This window comes from Rhipicephalus microplus, chromosome 9 (genome assembly GCF_043290135.1).
Source record: "Rhipicephalus microplus isolate Deutch F79 chromosome 9, USDA_Rmic, whole genome shotgun sequence".
NCBI classification, from domain to species: domain Eukaryota; kingdom Metazoa; phylum Arthropoda; class Arachnida; order Ixodida; family Ixodidae; genus Rhipicephalus; species Rhipicephalus microplus.
The window spans coordinates 21,005,551-21,020,985 of record NC_134708.1 but is presented as its reverse complement, the minus strand read 5'-3'; the positions used below and the strand labels follow the sequence as shown (position 1 = coordinate 21,020,985).

Genomic DNA, 15,435 nt, shown 5'->3' with positions numbered 1-15,435 from the left:
ACCGCGCTTATGAGCTAGCGCGAAAAGCCTCTAGTGCAAATGTCGTCCCATCACCGCGTCATCACAGAGCAGCGAGGTTGATGAAAAAAAAAAATATTCAATTTTTTTTTCTACCTGGCTGTCGTTCCAGACAGTTATAACGAAGTTCCAGAAGAGTTTCTTTTCTTGTATCGCGAATTCGTTACGTCAGTCTAGCTGGTCCCAGTAAGGTTTATTGTATTTTGTAGCGTCGGACTGCAAAAGAAAGGGGATGGGGCAACACAAAAGTATTGTTTCCCAGGTGTTGTGTAGCGATATCGTACTATTTTATACTTTTTTACCTGCACTGCAGGATAATGGATCATTGCATTGTTAGACGGTATATTCTGAGTTCATGCGTGTTTCGTGCAAACCGAGAGCTCTCTTGTGCGATCGTGTCCAGGCTGCAGTTGACTGGAGTCAGCTGTGACGTTCTTTTTCTCTAATTATCTGGACTAGGGGTCCCAAACACGACCTTTCGCTACCGACTAAGTCCGTACGTCATCGTCCCGTATTTAGAAATACTTTTTTAAAAATAAGTATACGCTTATGCCACACCCCTCTTTAGCACTCTCGAAATTCTACCGTTCATTTCCACCTTTCAACTCAAACTTGGAATTTTATTATTCAGAAGTAGAGCCGGTGACATTTCCACTGACATACTTTCCCTCACACATATCCAGAATACTAATAACACACGGTTTTCTGAAAATAGTAACCTTCTGCTTCCAAAAATAAGCAATAGCTACGGCAAAATGACAGCCTTGTTTTCTGCAATTTCTTTCTGGAACTCACTACCATCAATTATTAAATCAAGCCCCTCATTACATTGTTTTCAGCGGCATCTAAAACAGTTCTTACTAAGAACATGCGACACCTGAATATATATGTATGTGTATATATGTGTTTAAATACGGTTATATGCATTTATGTGTACGTGTATAGGTTCTGAAGTGACACTGTATTAGTTAGTGATATGTATGTGTTATGTTATAGTCATTTAATCCAATTAGTTATCTCCTGTTTTATCACTTACATGTCAATATTTCGAACTACCATGAGTTTCAATAATAATTTTCATTACGTTCATTTTGTTTTATTCGCTTGCTGTTTTTTCCTTAGTTGCCAATCTTTGTTCTATATTTTTATACATGAATTCACAGGAGGTCCGCCTGACAGTTTTTACTTTGGGACCACCTTCTGTATTATATCAACTTTTTACTTGCACTGTATTGTACCGAATAAATCTGGTCCTGAAAAATACAAAAAAGGGATCGGCATCACATCAAAAAAATATCACTGGTCTCGGGTATTCATTTCTAGTAGGGGCGAAGCTTCTTAAGGCATGGGTCTGTACATTCTCTGAGACATGGAGTTGTTGTAGTTGGTAGCCACCTATAGATTTAGTTCCTGCAGTGTTCACTAGATGGCAGTTCGTGTAGTTGATAAATATATGCTAGATGTTATAAAACTAGATGGCGGTACTTGTAGTTGATGATGAAACATGCGAGATGTTATAATATGAATGATGTCACAAATGCGCGTGTCATTTGTGGAGGGCAATCGTTCGATTTAGTGCGGCGACGTACGCCAGGGCAAGCGTTGTTATAAAATTCATTCGCTGGTGGCGCATGCTCGGAGTCGTCGGATGGACAAGGCTGCAGAGCGGCGAGCGCGCAGACAGAATCCCGATGTGCGAGCCCGCGGGGAAGAAGCGCGACGTGAAGCTGCGCGATGCCGCCGCCGCTAAGATCCTGCCGTACGAGAGCGGGAGACCCAAGTGGCACGGTATACACACACACAGCGTTTCTCACGTCTTTAAATGATGATCGACCGGACGAATTACGCAGAAGATGCACGGTTTACCGGTGATTCTCTCCGGAGCAAGTCCACTCGTCTCCATTCACCCCGAGGATATGCTGTGAATTTTTGTAGTGAGGCACCCGATGCCGTCACCATGTCTTAAAGTGTAACCGTACAACAAGAGCTCTACTTTTCCAAACACAGTTTCATATTTTTCTTTAGTCATTCTGGAGATCACTATGGGTATCCTTTAAAATGACCGCGTTTGATCTTGCCTGGGTGTAAATTCTCGTTACTGAACTCATTGCTTAAGATAGTATCGACATGTTTCTCGACGAATATCTTTCAGAAGTAGCCAAGATATAAAATACGAAAAAGGCCTTCTTTGAAACCGCAACGTTAGATGACATTTTCCACAAGATCAGTCTTTTCAGGATGGTAATTTGCCCACACATTCATAATGTAAATGAAGTACTTTAAAAACACCCAGGTCCAACGATGTCCAGGTCATCGTACCCACGCAGCGTATTTCACAAGCTCCGTTCGTCCGCTTTCACTCATCGCTCGCCGCAGAAAGACAGCATTCATTGGTGTCCTGTAACTCAATCTGAAGGTCAGCGATTCATACTTTTGGCATGGCGGCGTCCAAACAAAGCCTCAAAGTAAGCGCACTGGCAGCTACAAACTGGATCGCACGCTGTGACGCCTTAGTGATGAGAACAAAGTCTCGAGTTGTCCTGATCGCAAGGGTAACGTCTGGGTTGTTGAAATAAACTTTATTCTGGTCCAGACAAAAGGCAGGGGATATCCCACACGTCTACCGGATATTTCTATATGTGCTGAGATCTATCTATCTATCTATCTATCTATCTATCTATCTATCTATCTATCTATCTATCTATCGTCGGTTTGTCTGCCTGTATAACTAAGTGGCTAGCTAACTAACTGACCTGTATCGTAATTTGCCCGGTGAATAATTGATTGATTGATTGATATGTGGGGTTTAACGTCCCAAAACCACTATATGATTATGAGAGACGCCGTAGTGGAGGGCTCCGGAAATTTAGACCACCTGGGGTTCTTTAACGTGCACCCAAATCTGAGCACACGGGCCTACAACATTTCCGCCTCCATCGGAAATGCAGCCGCCGCAGCCGGGATTTGAACCCGCGACCTGCAGGTCAGCAGCCGAGTACCTTAGCCACTAGACCACCGCGGCGGGGCGGCCCGGTGAATACAATGCATTTTAGAAGACATTCTCTGCTATACAAGTGATTGCTACTATTCAATGACCGACCAGAGCGAGTGACAGAGAGATAAACAAGACAGTTGGAAATTTAACAAGACGCTACTAGCTAATTTGGTACTCTACAGAGGGTTGAAGAACTAAGTGTGACAAGAAAACAGGAGAATTTTTTTTAAATATTAAGCCAGCTTCGGGCGAGTGTTGCCAAGTCTGAAGGAACCGCGGAGCTGGTCAACCTTCTACGTATATTTTTTTTAATTTTCCTCATTCTTTCTTGATCTCTTCCTTTTTCTATTTTCTCTTTATTTTTCGGTCTCTTTTGTCTCTGTTTATATTTCTGCCTTTCTCTCTATGTGCATATTTCTTTCTAATTCTTTCTTATTCATAATTTTTCTTTCTTTCATTTCCTTCTAGCTCTATTCCTCTCATACTCTTTTTTTGTCTCATTCTATTTCTTTCTAGATTTCTCTATTTCATTCATTCTTTTCCCTGTGTGTCTGTCTTATTCTGTTTTGTTGCGATAGCAGATATATTAACACCATCGACGGGTTTCTGCCGTCGCCATTGTTGTCGCCATCATGTCTTCATGTAAAGTCCAAAATTATATTATATCTCTCTTCCCTTTCCCCCCTCCTCCCACCCCTCCACGGGTGAAAGCACGCGACCGGCGGTGATGAACGCCGCTGAAGCAGAAACGAGCCAGCCCATCCCCGCCACTCGAAGGGCGAATGCGATAACATCAGCCCGTCGTTTTGTAGTTACGCGAGATGGGATCCAAAAAAAAAAAAAAATCGCTGCCAGCCGCACTCCAAATAACATTTCAATTTGACTTCATTCCGTTCACTGCTTCGTCCTTGCCACGGAATGTCGGCTTTATTTTTCTTCAAGAAGGTCAGCTGTCGGACCCAATAACCACTAGACCGCGTCTTTGTATTACAAAACGTGCTGGAGAAGAGATTGGGTTAGATATAGAACGTGGGTTGACAGTTATGTAAGCGAAAACAAGTTCGTTAGGCCGCAGTAACTTACCTGCACGAACAACATAGCTTTCCTCTTTGAAAGAGGTAGATTGTTGTACACCTTTCGCTCACGAAGGGTGAATAGAGAGGCCGCACAGGTGCCACTGCGAGACCCATAAGCCGCAGACAATGCGCGAATAGAAACCAACAATGTGTATATTTAAATACTGCCAGCTGGGTCTGCTGAATATAGCACCGATATGTATCCCTGTTTTCCTCACTCTGGGGTAGGATAAAACTTTATTGTAGGCACCAAGAATCGGTCAGGTGATGGGTAAGATAGGGGCGAGGGCAAGTCACACTGGAAGAATTTGTCGCCCACACAGCCGCTCTCTCGTTTGCCCTGCTGACTGAATATTAATAGAATACCTTACGTATCCCGCACTTTAGAGGCATTGAACTGAATGCATTGCTCTGAATGAGGCATTGAATTGAATGAATTATTGATTTCGTGTGAGAAACATTTCACAGTCAGACGTCAAGATTCCTTGAATGACTCTGCATGGGAATTCAATGCGGCAGCGCACGCACGCCCACACACACACACACACACACACACACACGCACGCACGCACACACACACACACACGCACACACGCAGAGAGCACAAATTTTTGTACAGGTAGATATAGGTCGATAGATCATTCAATCATTGTGCTGAAGTATACTGTAAAGTACTGCTAGCGAAATGCAGTATGGTGGTTATTTCGAAGCAATTTATAAGCGGTAAATTAGGCATTCCCATGTAGTTTGTCGGTCCAATTTTGAGGGGCTATACAAAAAAATATACTACCTAAAACAATCTTTAGAAAAGAAATGCGTTGCGGCGTAGATTTGTACATACTGCCCAATTATATGCACTAATGAACACAAATATACGCTACAGGAATGATTACTTGTGAACTAAGTGCAGTTTGTGAAAGCTTATCTACTGTTGGCTACACAATTGCAGTTTGTGAAAGCTTATCTAATGTTGGCTACACAATTTTATAACAGCGTAATAAAAATGCAAATGAACAACAATGTAGCAGTAGCGTGTATGCAGTGATATGACTCCACCTCTGCATATTATCTGCTTCCTGCATTACAACAGAATCTTGTAAAGAAATCAACGACCTTCTTCTTAAGTCACACTCTTGTCTTTCGTTCAAGCACATCCGATCGAGCACTTCCTTCCGGTTTCACGAATATTCATAATATGTCTCATAAAAAATAGAAATAGATTGTTTTGGTTCCAACGGTACAAATATAATACTCAAGCATAACTTGACGTAGTCACTAATGAACTGTGAGGATAATTATAAATAATTATTTCAAATACTTCATTTTAAAAAAATATCATTTTCTTACGAGCAGCGAGGGATCGTTGCGCTACCTGGCGGAGTGGATTTGAACCACGCACTTCTTTTTACGTAGCCTCTGTGATCCACTTCGCTGCGGAAGGTTGTAGGTTCAAACGCCACCGTCGAAAAGGGTTTATTTTTCGTCCACTTCGATTGATTGCCATTCACGCAAGAATGAGTAAATATTAGCTAAAGATAGCAATTAACATTTTCTATGATTTTTCTAGCATTACTGTGTGTTCATTATTACACTTGGTTTTCTTATCTTCGTTGGAAACCTGACTACACTCACTGCCGGTTTAAGACCTCTCCCCTGTTCCACCAAATCAACCGGGTCCTACGCTAACTGCTGCCACGTTATAACCTCGAACTTCTTTAATACCATCTGTCCAACTTACTTTCTGTCTCTCCCTGGCGTGCTTTCACTCTCCTGGAATCTAGTGAGTTACCCTTGATTACCAGCAGTTACATATCCGCTACATGTCTTATCTACACACTCTTAAAGAACGCAGTGTTACTTACTGCTAGACATCGGTAGAGGTTCCGTCAACTCCTGGCGTATCTCAAAATAACCTCTCCAATAATCAACGAAAGACAGTGCACGCTGCCGTCAGAGCTTCGCAAACGCCTCATCGCTTCCGCGCTCCCACGTAACATGCACCCGCAATACAACCCCGGCCTACGTAAGGCTAGAGCAGCCGCCCTCCTCAAAACGGCTGCAGCAATGTCCGATTCAGTAGCTTTCGTGGACGCCGCTCAATACGTCAATTTCAAGCACTTTGTAGCAGCCGTTACGTAGCTACAAGGTGAACACCTCACTTTTCTAACATTCCCCAATATGGATGCAGACCGCGCGGAACAGGTAGCTGTAGCATTAGCTTTGGCGACCACGGATTGCACAACAGTCTACAAAGACTCCAACGCCGCAGCTAGGGCCTTTCGTGCCGGTTCTGTTTGTAAAGTGGCTGCCCACGTGCTTTCGCGTGCAATGTGGGCCGATACTAAACACTTGATCTGGATCCCCGGCCAAGTGGGCCAAGATGCTCACCCCTTCATCCCTAATGCCAATGAGCTAGCTCACTCCCAGACGCGAGACCTTACTCGCTGCGCCAGGAGAGAGGGCGGCCCAAGGCCCAAGGGCGAGCCATGGCAGCGGGACCCGCTCCTAACGTACAACGAAATTTGTCAACACTACCGCCTTGAGCGCAGAAATTTTCCTCTACCTCACCCTCATCTAACGAGACCGCAAACTCTCCCTTCACGTCTGTTACAAACAGGTGCTTACCCTTCACCTATCTCTTATTCACGTTTGATTAGTGAAATAATGCCGGGCTGCCTTCGGTGTGGGCTCCCGAGATGCAATTTGCAACATATGCTGTGGCAATGCGCCATGCTGCGCGCGGCTGCGGGGTCTCCAGCCACGGAGGAACTGTGGACCGCTCTCCTCACAAGCCCGAAAGAGGAAGATCAACTTCGGGCTGTCCAGAGAGCCCACGACCTGGCTGTCGAGCTCCATCTCCCGGTCCAGTCGTGGAGGCGGCCCGCTTACGAGCCCCCTTAGGGGGACTTGTCTTCTCAGGACAAAAAAAAAAAGTTCACTTCAGTTAAGTCAGTCAGTCAGTGTTACTTACTTTGAGGCAGTAAATTGTTGTCATAGTATTAACTACCTAAGTAGTAACTGCAGCTAGTATTCTACTGACGTTTACTACCACAGAAGCAACCAGAGGTAGTAAATGTCTGTGGTCTACTACCTACAGTTACTACTTAGGTAGTGAATGTTGTGACAATTCGCTACCTCAAAGTTAGTAAGTATCATTGCCGTTTTTTTTCTAAAGTGCATGGCCTGTTTTGCCTGTATCAAAAGTGCTTCTTGTCGAGTTGATACATGTCATTGGATTGAATTGAGTGTGAACTTTATTCATGCAACCAAGAGCAGCACCAAAGCACGGCAGGAACTCTTGGAAGCTTTTGTCATTAAGGAGAAGGGTGATGATTTCGTAAGCGACACTTCGGTTAACCTATATATAACACAGAAGGCAACTTCCTGCACAGGTTTTGCTTGACATGAAGTGTTCATAAATTGTTCGCATTCTCATCTTAACCCACTTCCATATGACCTTTGAAAACGTTTAAAAAAGCTGTTTAAAGAACGAATAAACGAGCTGATATAGTTTATATAGTTTGCACTCGTTTTGTTAAGTTCGTTTTTTTTGTGTGGTCTTCCGACTTTGCACACATATCATATACAATAAGACTTCCCTGCTTACACGCTTGATTCTCAGCCGATGTGCATTTCGTTGAGCCTAAAGTTAACTCAAGTAATCCACAAAAAACAGACAAATGGCAGCGTGCGAGGGCCACGTCTGGAAAACTAGCTCAAGGATTACTAAGGTCTTTCACGGAATACTTCACTTCTTTCAGCACGGCAATCGATTGCGTAACGTTAGTGAAGAGAGATTAAAAGCCCTAACAAACGCGTTCTCCATCTCCGATGTCATGAGTTCAAATGCTCTTCCGCGGTATGGGTTTCTGTGGTTATGGAACCACGTGAGCAATTTATAAATTCTAGAAATAACGACATCCGTGGCATCACTCTTATCGGTATATTGACGCCGACGTGCAGGAAAAGAACGTCCGCAAGCATCGTTTGCGCAAGGGCTAACTATTACACATCCAGCCTTCACCTTTAGCAGATTTTTTTTTTCGTATTTACAAACGATACAGGCCTGTTCTGGTACAGTCATCCTCACGCCTCCACTGCAACGAGAATGAATCTCAGTCATCATTTCTTTTTAACATGCAGATTATTTGCAAATCAAGAAACAAGATTGCTAAAAGAATGATCTCCTAAAGATGACCTTAAATATATCCTATCCGGTGGTTTTTCCACATGTGGCAACTGAAATGGTCTTCTACCACAGGAACGTGTGCGAGGCCATATGCAATTTGATACGGGAAACAAAACGAGTAGAATGATAAGCTTATAGGCATAAATACACTTTATTTTCAGCCCTATTAGCTTGTTGAGTTTTTGTTTTTGTATTATTATTATTATTATTATTATTATTATTATTATTATTATTATTATTATTATTATTATTATTATTATTATTATTATTTTACTACCGTGTTATTTTAAGGCTATCCATTTCTAAACATATTCGACTATAATAAGGTACCCGACCGTTTCATGACCGATCCCCCACAGTGGGTAGAAAATTTTCCCTTGTTTACACCGCACCACAAAATATCATCATCATAAGCGGGTATGCGCCACAGAAGCTTAGACAAGACTGTGTGCCATCCAACGTTCCCGTGCTTGCTGAAGCACCGCACGATGCAGTTCCCACAGACACTAGCGCCAGGAGTTCCCTCTACTGAATATTTTAGGAAACTATACGTCCAAAGGAACTCACTTGTCGTGGATGCTCCTGCACTAGGTGGATGATATAAAGGTGCAACGCAGTGCATCCACTGCACAATATGCATTCTTCGAAACCACCAGAAAAAAAAAAAACCTTGGTTATGTGGAGGAGGAATAAACTTTATTATTGAGAAATCAGAGTGGGAACAGGCCATGCTGGAGGACTGGTCTGCTTTTTTTTTTTCCTCTTTGCACTGCCTTTCTGCATACCAGCGCGCACACTTGTTTTTTTGAATGAGCTGTATATATAACTTGCATATATTCTGTTGATGCATTCTATTATTAGTATGCCTGTGACCGAATGCTGACCCTAGATACAGTGAGTGAGAGCTTTGTTCAGCTGCCCAAGAGCAGCTTTTCCCCTCGCTCCTCATTAACTGTATTGCTCGTGAAATAAACATATATTCTATTCTATTCTATTCTATTCTATTCTATTCTATTCTATTCTATTCTGTTCTGTTCTATTCGATTCTATTTTAGTATTGCGGCCCCCTGAGTCCCAGTATAGCCTCCAGTTCAACCTGGTTCCGTTGTTTTCGCGAGACAATGCCTGATGCGTTCATGCCATCTTTTGCCTACCTCTCACAGCTTGAAACAACATCGTCCTTTTAAGAGCCCATAGATGTCACTGCCTTTGCAAAAAAACTTGGAAGCGTTTCATAAGTTCTCTTTGAGCGAATTATACACTATTGATATTGTTTCATTTGCTGAACATTGCTCTCGAGCAGTAAAAAAAAAAGCGTAGTCTGCTAGCTACCAGAACTTTGATTCGCTTGTGCCATGATTTCAAATAATCAACGCGCATCCTTCCTTGATTGGTGGCGCTTCCATAGGGCTGAGTGTAGTTCAGAGATCATGAGAGGGAAGGGGGGCGGGGGGTTGCTTCAGACACATCTGGGTAGTTTTACCCTTCCTGTGCATCCATTCCCCTCCCTCTGATTCGACTATCCAATTACGATGGGGTGGGGGTGCGAATGTTGAAATTTATCAATTTCGTGTGTGAGTGTAGTACAGGCAAATATTTGAACAGATACACGAACGTAAATAAAATGTTGACTGACAGTCCCTCCCTCCCAGGCACGTAGGCAGAATTATTTTTAGAAGGGGGTGGAGGGAGAGGGCAAACTTTTTAAATATTCATTTTTAATTCTGTGTGCCATGGCAAAAGATAACTTTCCGGAAAGGAGGGGGAGAGCACGGGTTTGGTAGGCCACCTCCTGGCTATGCCACTGCCCCTCCGCCCCCCCCCCCCCGCCACCCCCCCCCCGTTTACAACCTAACCACGTAAAAAAACATTCGGCAGATCACTCGTCCTGTGGTACTCAGTGTCATGTTAAGTATTCTTGGATAAATATAAATTGTAAATTGTCAATAGCCACCGACGTTAGTGGTGCTAAAGCTTCCTTTCCTACATGTCACAAAGAAGTGAAACAGGGCGTTCTGGGAATAATAATAATAATAATAATAATAATAATAATAATAATAATAATAATAATAATAATAATAATAATAATAATAATAATAGGAAGCAGAAGAAGAAAAAAACCAAAAACCTTAGGCTAAGCTGCATTCTAACGCAGTTTTCCGACGACGTTAACCGAGTGGAAGAACCCTTCCCTAAATGCCACGCCCCACCATTCTTTTTTTTATTATCGAAAAATAACTAGCAGGCACTCGTGGACGACGTCAAAATTTATGATACCACGGTGACTTGTGCGTGAACTTGAATGAGGTGTCGCCACCCGCATTTTTGTTTTGGTTTGTGGTTTTGGTGTCACCAAGAATAATCTGCCAATACGAGAAACATCGCCTTTCTCTTTAGTGTCCCAGCAAGTAGCAGTGCTACGGATCATCATTGTTTACTCAACTGATTGTTTCGAGAAGATTATGCATCAAAATCAAGCTTACAAATGGTTCTGCAACACTACGTTTCAAGCCCCTAGAGACAATCTGAATTTATTCTTTTGTGTGTCAGCGACGATTTCAAAAGAAACAAAGTCCGAGATTGAAGCTATTGTTTCGACAAGTAAATCTGTCTTCGTAGCGGGGAGAACTATAGCACTGTCTCCGGTAGCGACAGTAACGTATGGCTTACTCCCGCCACAGCTGTTAGCCGAAAGCATGATCGTAAAATACTAGCATAAGAAATATTAGACAAGACGAACTAACGGACAATTACGCCCAGGAGAGTATAGGGGACGCTGTTAGCAGTAATTGTAAAGGCAAATAAAGAAAAGCGCACGAAAATATAATTCGCCCCTGGCAGGGACACCCTACGAGCCGAGCTCTCAAATATGGTTGAGCACGACTTTTTGTTGGGCGAATCGGTTAACATAAACGGGGTATACATAATAGCGCACACTTGGAAAAAGATATATATGAGAACAGATGTAGTGCAACAGAAAAGAAGAATGTTTCTGTTCGCCCTTGCTTTTTTTCCGGAGTCTGTCTTTTTTTCCGCGTTTACTCTTTTATGTACCCCTTTAACCTTCATGTTTATTTATTTATTCAAAACACCTTACAGGCCCAACAGGGCATTGTGTAAGGGGAGCTTAAAGGAATACATACATGAATCGGTACAATTTCCATACAAACAATAACATGAACTAAATGTCAATTATTATACACGTCCTAACAGGAATAACAATGAGAAAATATGTCCGATGCTTCACAAACTGACCTATACAGCAATGGTCATCGCCGCGTCCACTTTAGGGGAGGGGGGGGGGTATATCTGTATTTAAACCTGGGGGTGCGAGTCAGTGCCGCAAGTAGTCCTGGCTTCGAGTGTGGAACGCACTTTTTCCGCTTGTTGGCGTCCAGCAGCGAGTGATCCTGTCGTGAGTTGGGCAGCTGACCAGCTGATAACACCCGCAGGTTTAAACGCACATATATACGTCACAAAGTGGATACGGAGATGACCAGCACTGTAGCTCGGTTAATAGACCGCCGGATACGTTATTCGAAGGTCGCCGGTTGTGTCCCTGCCACTGGGAGGCTTTTTTCACTCACTTTTCTTTTGTACACATTTAAATTAGAGTTGCTGCAAATAGCAAGCCTATACTTTATTTCGAATCACTGTCAGTCCCCTTTAGTATTGTGTATTACAAAAAGAAATGAATTGACTCATGATGTCAAAATTAAGGGATTAGTTAGCACAGACACGTGTATTGTGGGCTCTGTGAAGCTGCATCAAATGATGAAGATAAGTTAAAAAGGAAATCACGTTTTGTAGCCAACTGATTTAAAGAAGAAATACTGTAATTGTCGGCGGCAGCTGGCAAGCAGCCCAGACAGCTGTGTCGACCTCACCAGAATAACTTTGAATAAAATGTCGTCGAAAGGTGAGATAATTAAAAGATATACAGACTAATCAAAATCTTCTTCTTCTTTCACAGAAGTGAGATAATTATTAGCATAAGGTATCCACAAGTCGAGTGGCGGGTCGAAAGTGTTATCACGGTGGCGCGTTACGACCCGGAAGTCACGTGAGGATAATTGTTCGCAGTGACGCAACTGTTGTCCAGAGAAGTTAATTTGATTGATTGATTGATTGATTGATTGATTGATTGATATGTGGGGTTTAACGTCCCAAAACCACTATATGATTATGAGAGACGCCGTAGTGGAGGGTTCCGGAAATTTAGACCACCTGGGGTTCTTTAACGTGCACACAAATCTGGGCACACGGGCCTACAACATTTCCGCCTCCATCGGAAATGCAGCCGCCACAGCCGGGATTCGAACCCGCGACCAGCGGGTCAGCAGCCGAGTACCTTAGCCACTAGACCACCGCGGCGGGGCTCCAGAGAAGTAGGAGGAAAAAACGAAGTCAGACGGGTGCGACGTGATTGCAACCAATTTGTAATTTACCGCAAAAAAAATTACGTGTTCTGTTTATAACAGCCTTAAAATACAAGGACACCTTCGAAGCAGTTCGCAAAGCTTTAATACGTCACGTCATCGAGTGACCAGTTCTTCGGAACGCACAGCTTGAGTGCATGGTTCCCACGACACGCCACTGCAAATGTTGAGAAAGGTAAAAAAAAAAAAAAACAAGACGTTTCAACCGCACGGCCGGGATTACATTGTAAGCCGAGAGACACATTAGCTGCACGCGAGGGCGGGATGGGAGGAACACTGTCTCTTTAATCAACTGGTAGAAGAAGAAAATCTGCCCCATAGGTTCGTTACCATTGTTACAGTAATCGGAAGAGCAAACCAGCGAGGAAAAAAAAAACACACACACACACAGAAGACGGCAAAGGAGCACAACAAGGCGGGAAAGCACTGGAATTGCGAGTGAATGTTAATTAAGAAATTGCACACGCCTTCTGTTTTAACGCTGGTTGCCTCTTCCGATCCCTGTGATCCAACTCGCCCAGAAAGCTACGTTATATTCACTATGGTCACGCAGATTTTGCGACAATAGTGGCTGACGAAGGCTTCCGATGTTGCGTGCCATGAGCTGTTTACTTTCATCTTTACTTAGGGAAAGTCAGGTCATCTTGAGAAGCACATCATCGCAGTTTCTTTTTTTTTTCACCATAAAGGCTGTTTTTAGTAGAGGGTTGCATGTCCGGCGATCTTCGTAGACTGTAGATCATAGTGGGATTTACTTAAAAAAAAAAGGGGGGGGGTATATGTCACTACAGATATGTACCACTCCTCTCCCCACTCACTACATTCAGAACTCATCACTACGCCCACTAGTGCTCCCTTTTCTACTCTCACTTCAATCACCCACTTCATTCCACTTCATCTACCAACTTCATTCAAACCTACTTTATTCAAGTGCACTTCATTCAAATTCCACTTCATCCAATGCCACTTCATTCAAATTCCAATTCATTCAAATTCTACTGCACATCACCAGCTTTACTGTTTCATCCGCGTCCACAAAGTGGAGCAGGCTGATTTTTTTTATGCATTGTTGGGCATGTTGTCCTTCGGTCTGAACCATCGTGGGTGATAAATGGGAGGAGGAGGCTACGACACTTTGCCCCCTCCCCATTTAACAGGAAACCCTGCGCACACCTATGGTGATTCATCAACACTAAAGCATTACTTGGTTGATAAACATCACCCCTCCCCCTCACACACACGTCGTCAGTAGGCAGTGGCCGAGGAGAAGCGGCACACAAATTACGTCATCTTCAAGGAAGAAAAAATGGCCGCGTAAGGGATGCCGGACCTTTGCATCGCTACCACTGCTGCCACTCCGCAGTCGAGAGCGCTAACCATTGCTCTCTAGTTTTGCTTAATGCCCGAACGTTTTGTGAGTAGACCCTGGGTAATATTTGAAATAGCATTGAACAAATTAGAAAAAAAAAACACAATGCTGCTGCTGCTACTACTACTACAACCCCCCCTACTACTACTGCTACTATACTACTAATACTAATACTACTGATGGTGGTACAACTACTACAACTGAACTATTACTTTTTACGGTGTTGCACACTACTACTAGTAACGCTGCTGCTGCTGCTAACACTACAGCTAGGTATTGCTATTATTACTACTACTGCTACTACTACTACTACTTCTATCGCTACTGCTACTACTGCTACTACTACTACTACGATTAGCACGACCACTACGTTCCTTAAAGCTCGTGGTCGCCTTTCGGATGCATTCCTATATAAGCGTAGTCACAACCAGTACATAATGACTTGCCTGGTTAAGTAAGTGAAAAACTAAACAAAAGTGAAGTTTTAGCGTTACTTACGATGGCTGACGCAGGGGCAGTGGTAATAATACCTTCCAGCCTTAATCTGCGTCTCCATGGTACACCTGCGACCAAGTCCGTGCATCTTCTGGCAGGTGTAGCCGCCGTTCCATTTGCGCTGTCTCGCGCAACACCAACCGCGTTGACACTCTAGCGTGCTTTGGCAACGGCCTCCGGGACCCACGGAATGCTGCATCGCCAACAGGGAGCCGGGAATAATTGAATTAATCAACTTCTTCGAGAGAATTACGCGAAATAATGCGATGGTCTCACAGGTGGGTAAGGGTCTTTGTTGACGGGATCTATCTCGTGTTGCTCTTCGAATCCCCCATCATCGCCATGGCAAGCTGTTGAGAAGGAGACCGAGAACACGATAAGTTGAACCACGACGAGTAGTGTTGTAAGGTTCATGGCCCAACCTGTCCGCGACTGATCTTTCTGTCCAGTCCCCAATGATAGCAGCACACCCTCTTAGATCAAGTTGGATTTCCTCGCAGCGTGATTCGCTTAGCCCGCTGCCACTTTTTAGGGAGCATCTTTGAACACAGACGAGCCGTGGTAAAGAGAGAAAAGTGAGGGAGAAGGAGTGATAAAGAGAGAGTAGAGAAGGAGACAGAAAAGATAGAGACAGAGAGTACATATAGAGAGAAAGAGACAGAGGGATGAAGATAGAGAGGCAAACAGTTCAATATCGAACAATTGGAACTGCCCCATTTGAAGAAGAGGCACACCTTCAAGCCAACGACATCCATTCGTTAAGCTCAATTCAATCGTTACACTTATTTCAATCGTTACAGCTCGATTCAATCGTTACATTGTATTTGAGTCACGGAGTATCACCTGAGCATCTG

General features: G+C 43.5%; 1 protein-coding gene across 1 annotated transcript; it reads right to left on the bottom strand.

The window, feature by feature from the left end:
* Positions 1–12,786: 12,786 nt before the first annotated feature.
* LOC119165615 (uncharacterized) lies at positions 12,787–15,070 on the bottom strand. Its single transcript, XM_075873283.1, has 3 exons — positions 14,858–15,070; positions 14,585–14,774; positions 12,787–12,874 (listed from the first exon to the last, which is right to left on the bottom strand). The coding sequence occupies exons 1-3, from the start codon at positions 14,993–14,995 to the stop codon at positions 12,801–12,803; spliced, it is 402 nt and encodes a 133-aa protein (XP_075729398.1). The 5' UTR covers positions 14,996–15,070; the 3' UTR covers positions 12,787–12,800.
* Positions 15,071–15,435: the final 365 nt, after the last annotated feature.

Bases quoted from the DNA above. Each gene is read 5' to 3' on its own strand.
- LOC119165615 (XM_075873283.1), bottom strand. From the start codon at position 14,995: ATGAACCTTACAACACTACTCGTCGTGGTTCAACTTATCGTGTTCTCG. The intron at 14,775-14,857 runs GTGAGACCATCG...TTGGCGATGCAG, and splicing joins ACAAAGACCCTTACCCACCT to CATTCCGTGGGTCCCGGAGG. The intron at 12,875-14,584 runs GTAAGTAACGCT...CAACATTTGCAG, and splicing joins CTGCCCCTGCGTCAGCCATC to TGGCGTGTCGTGGGAACCAT.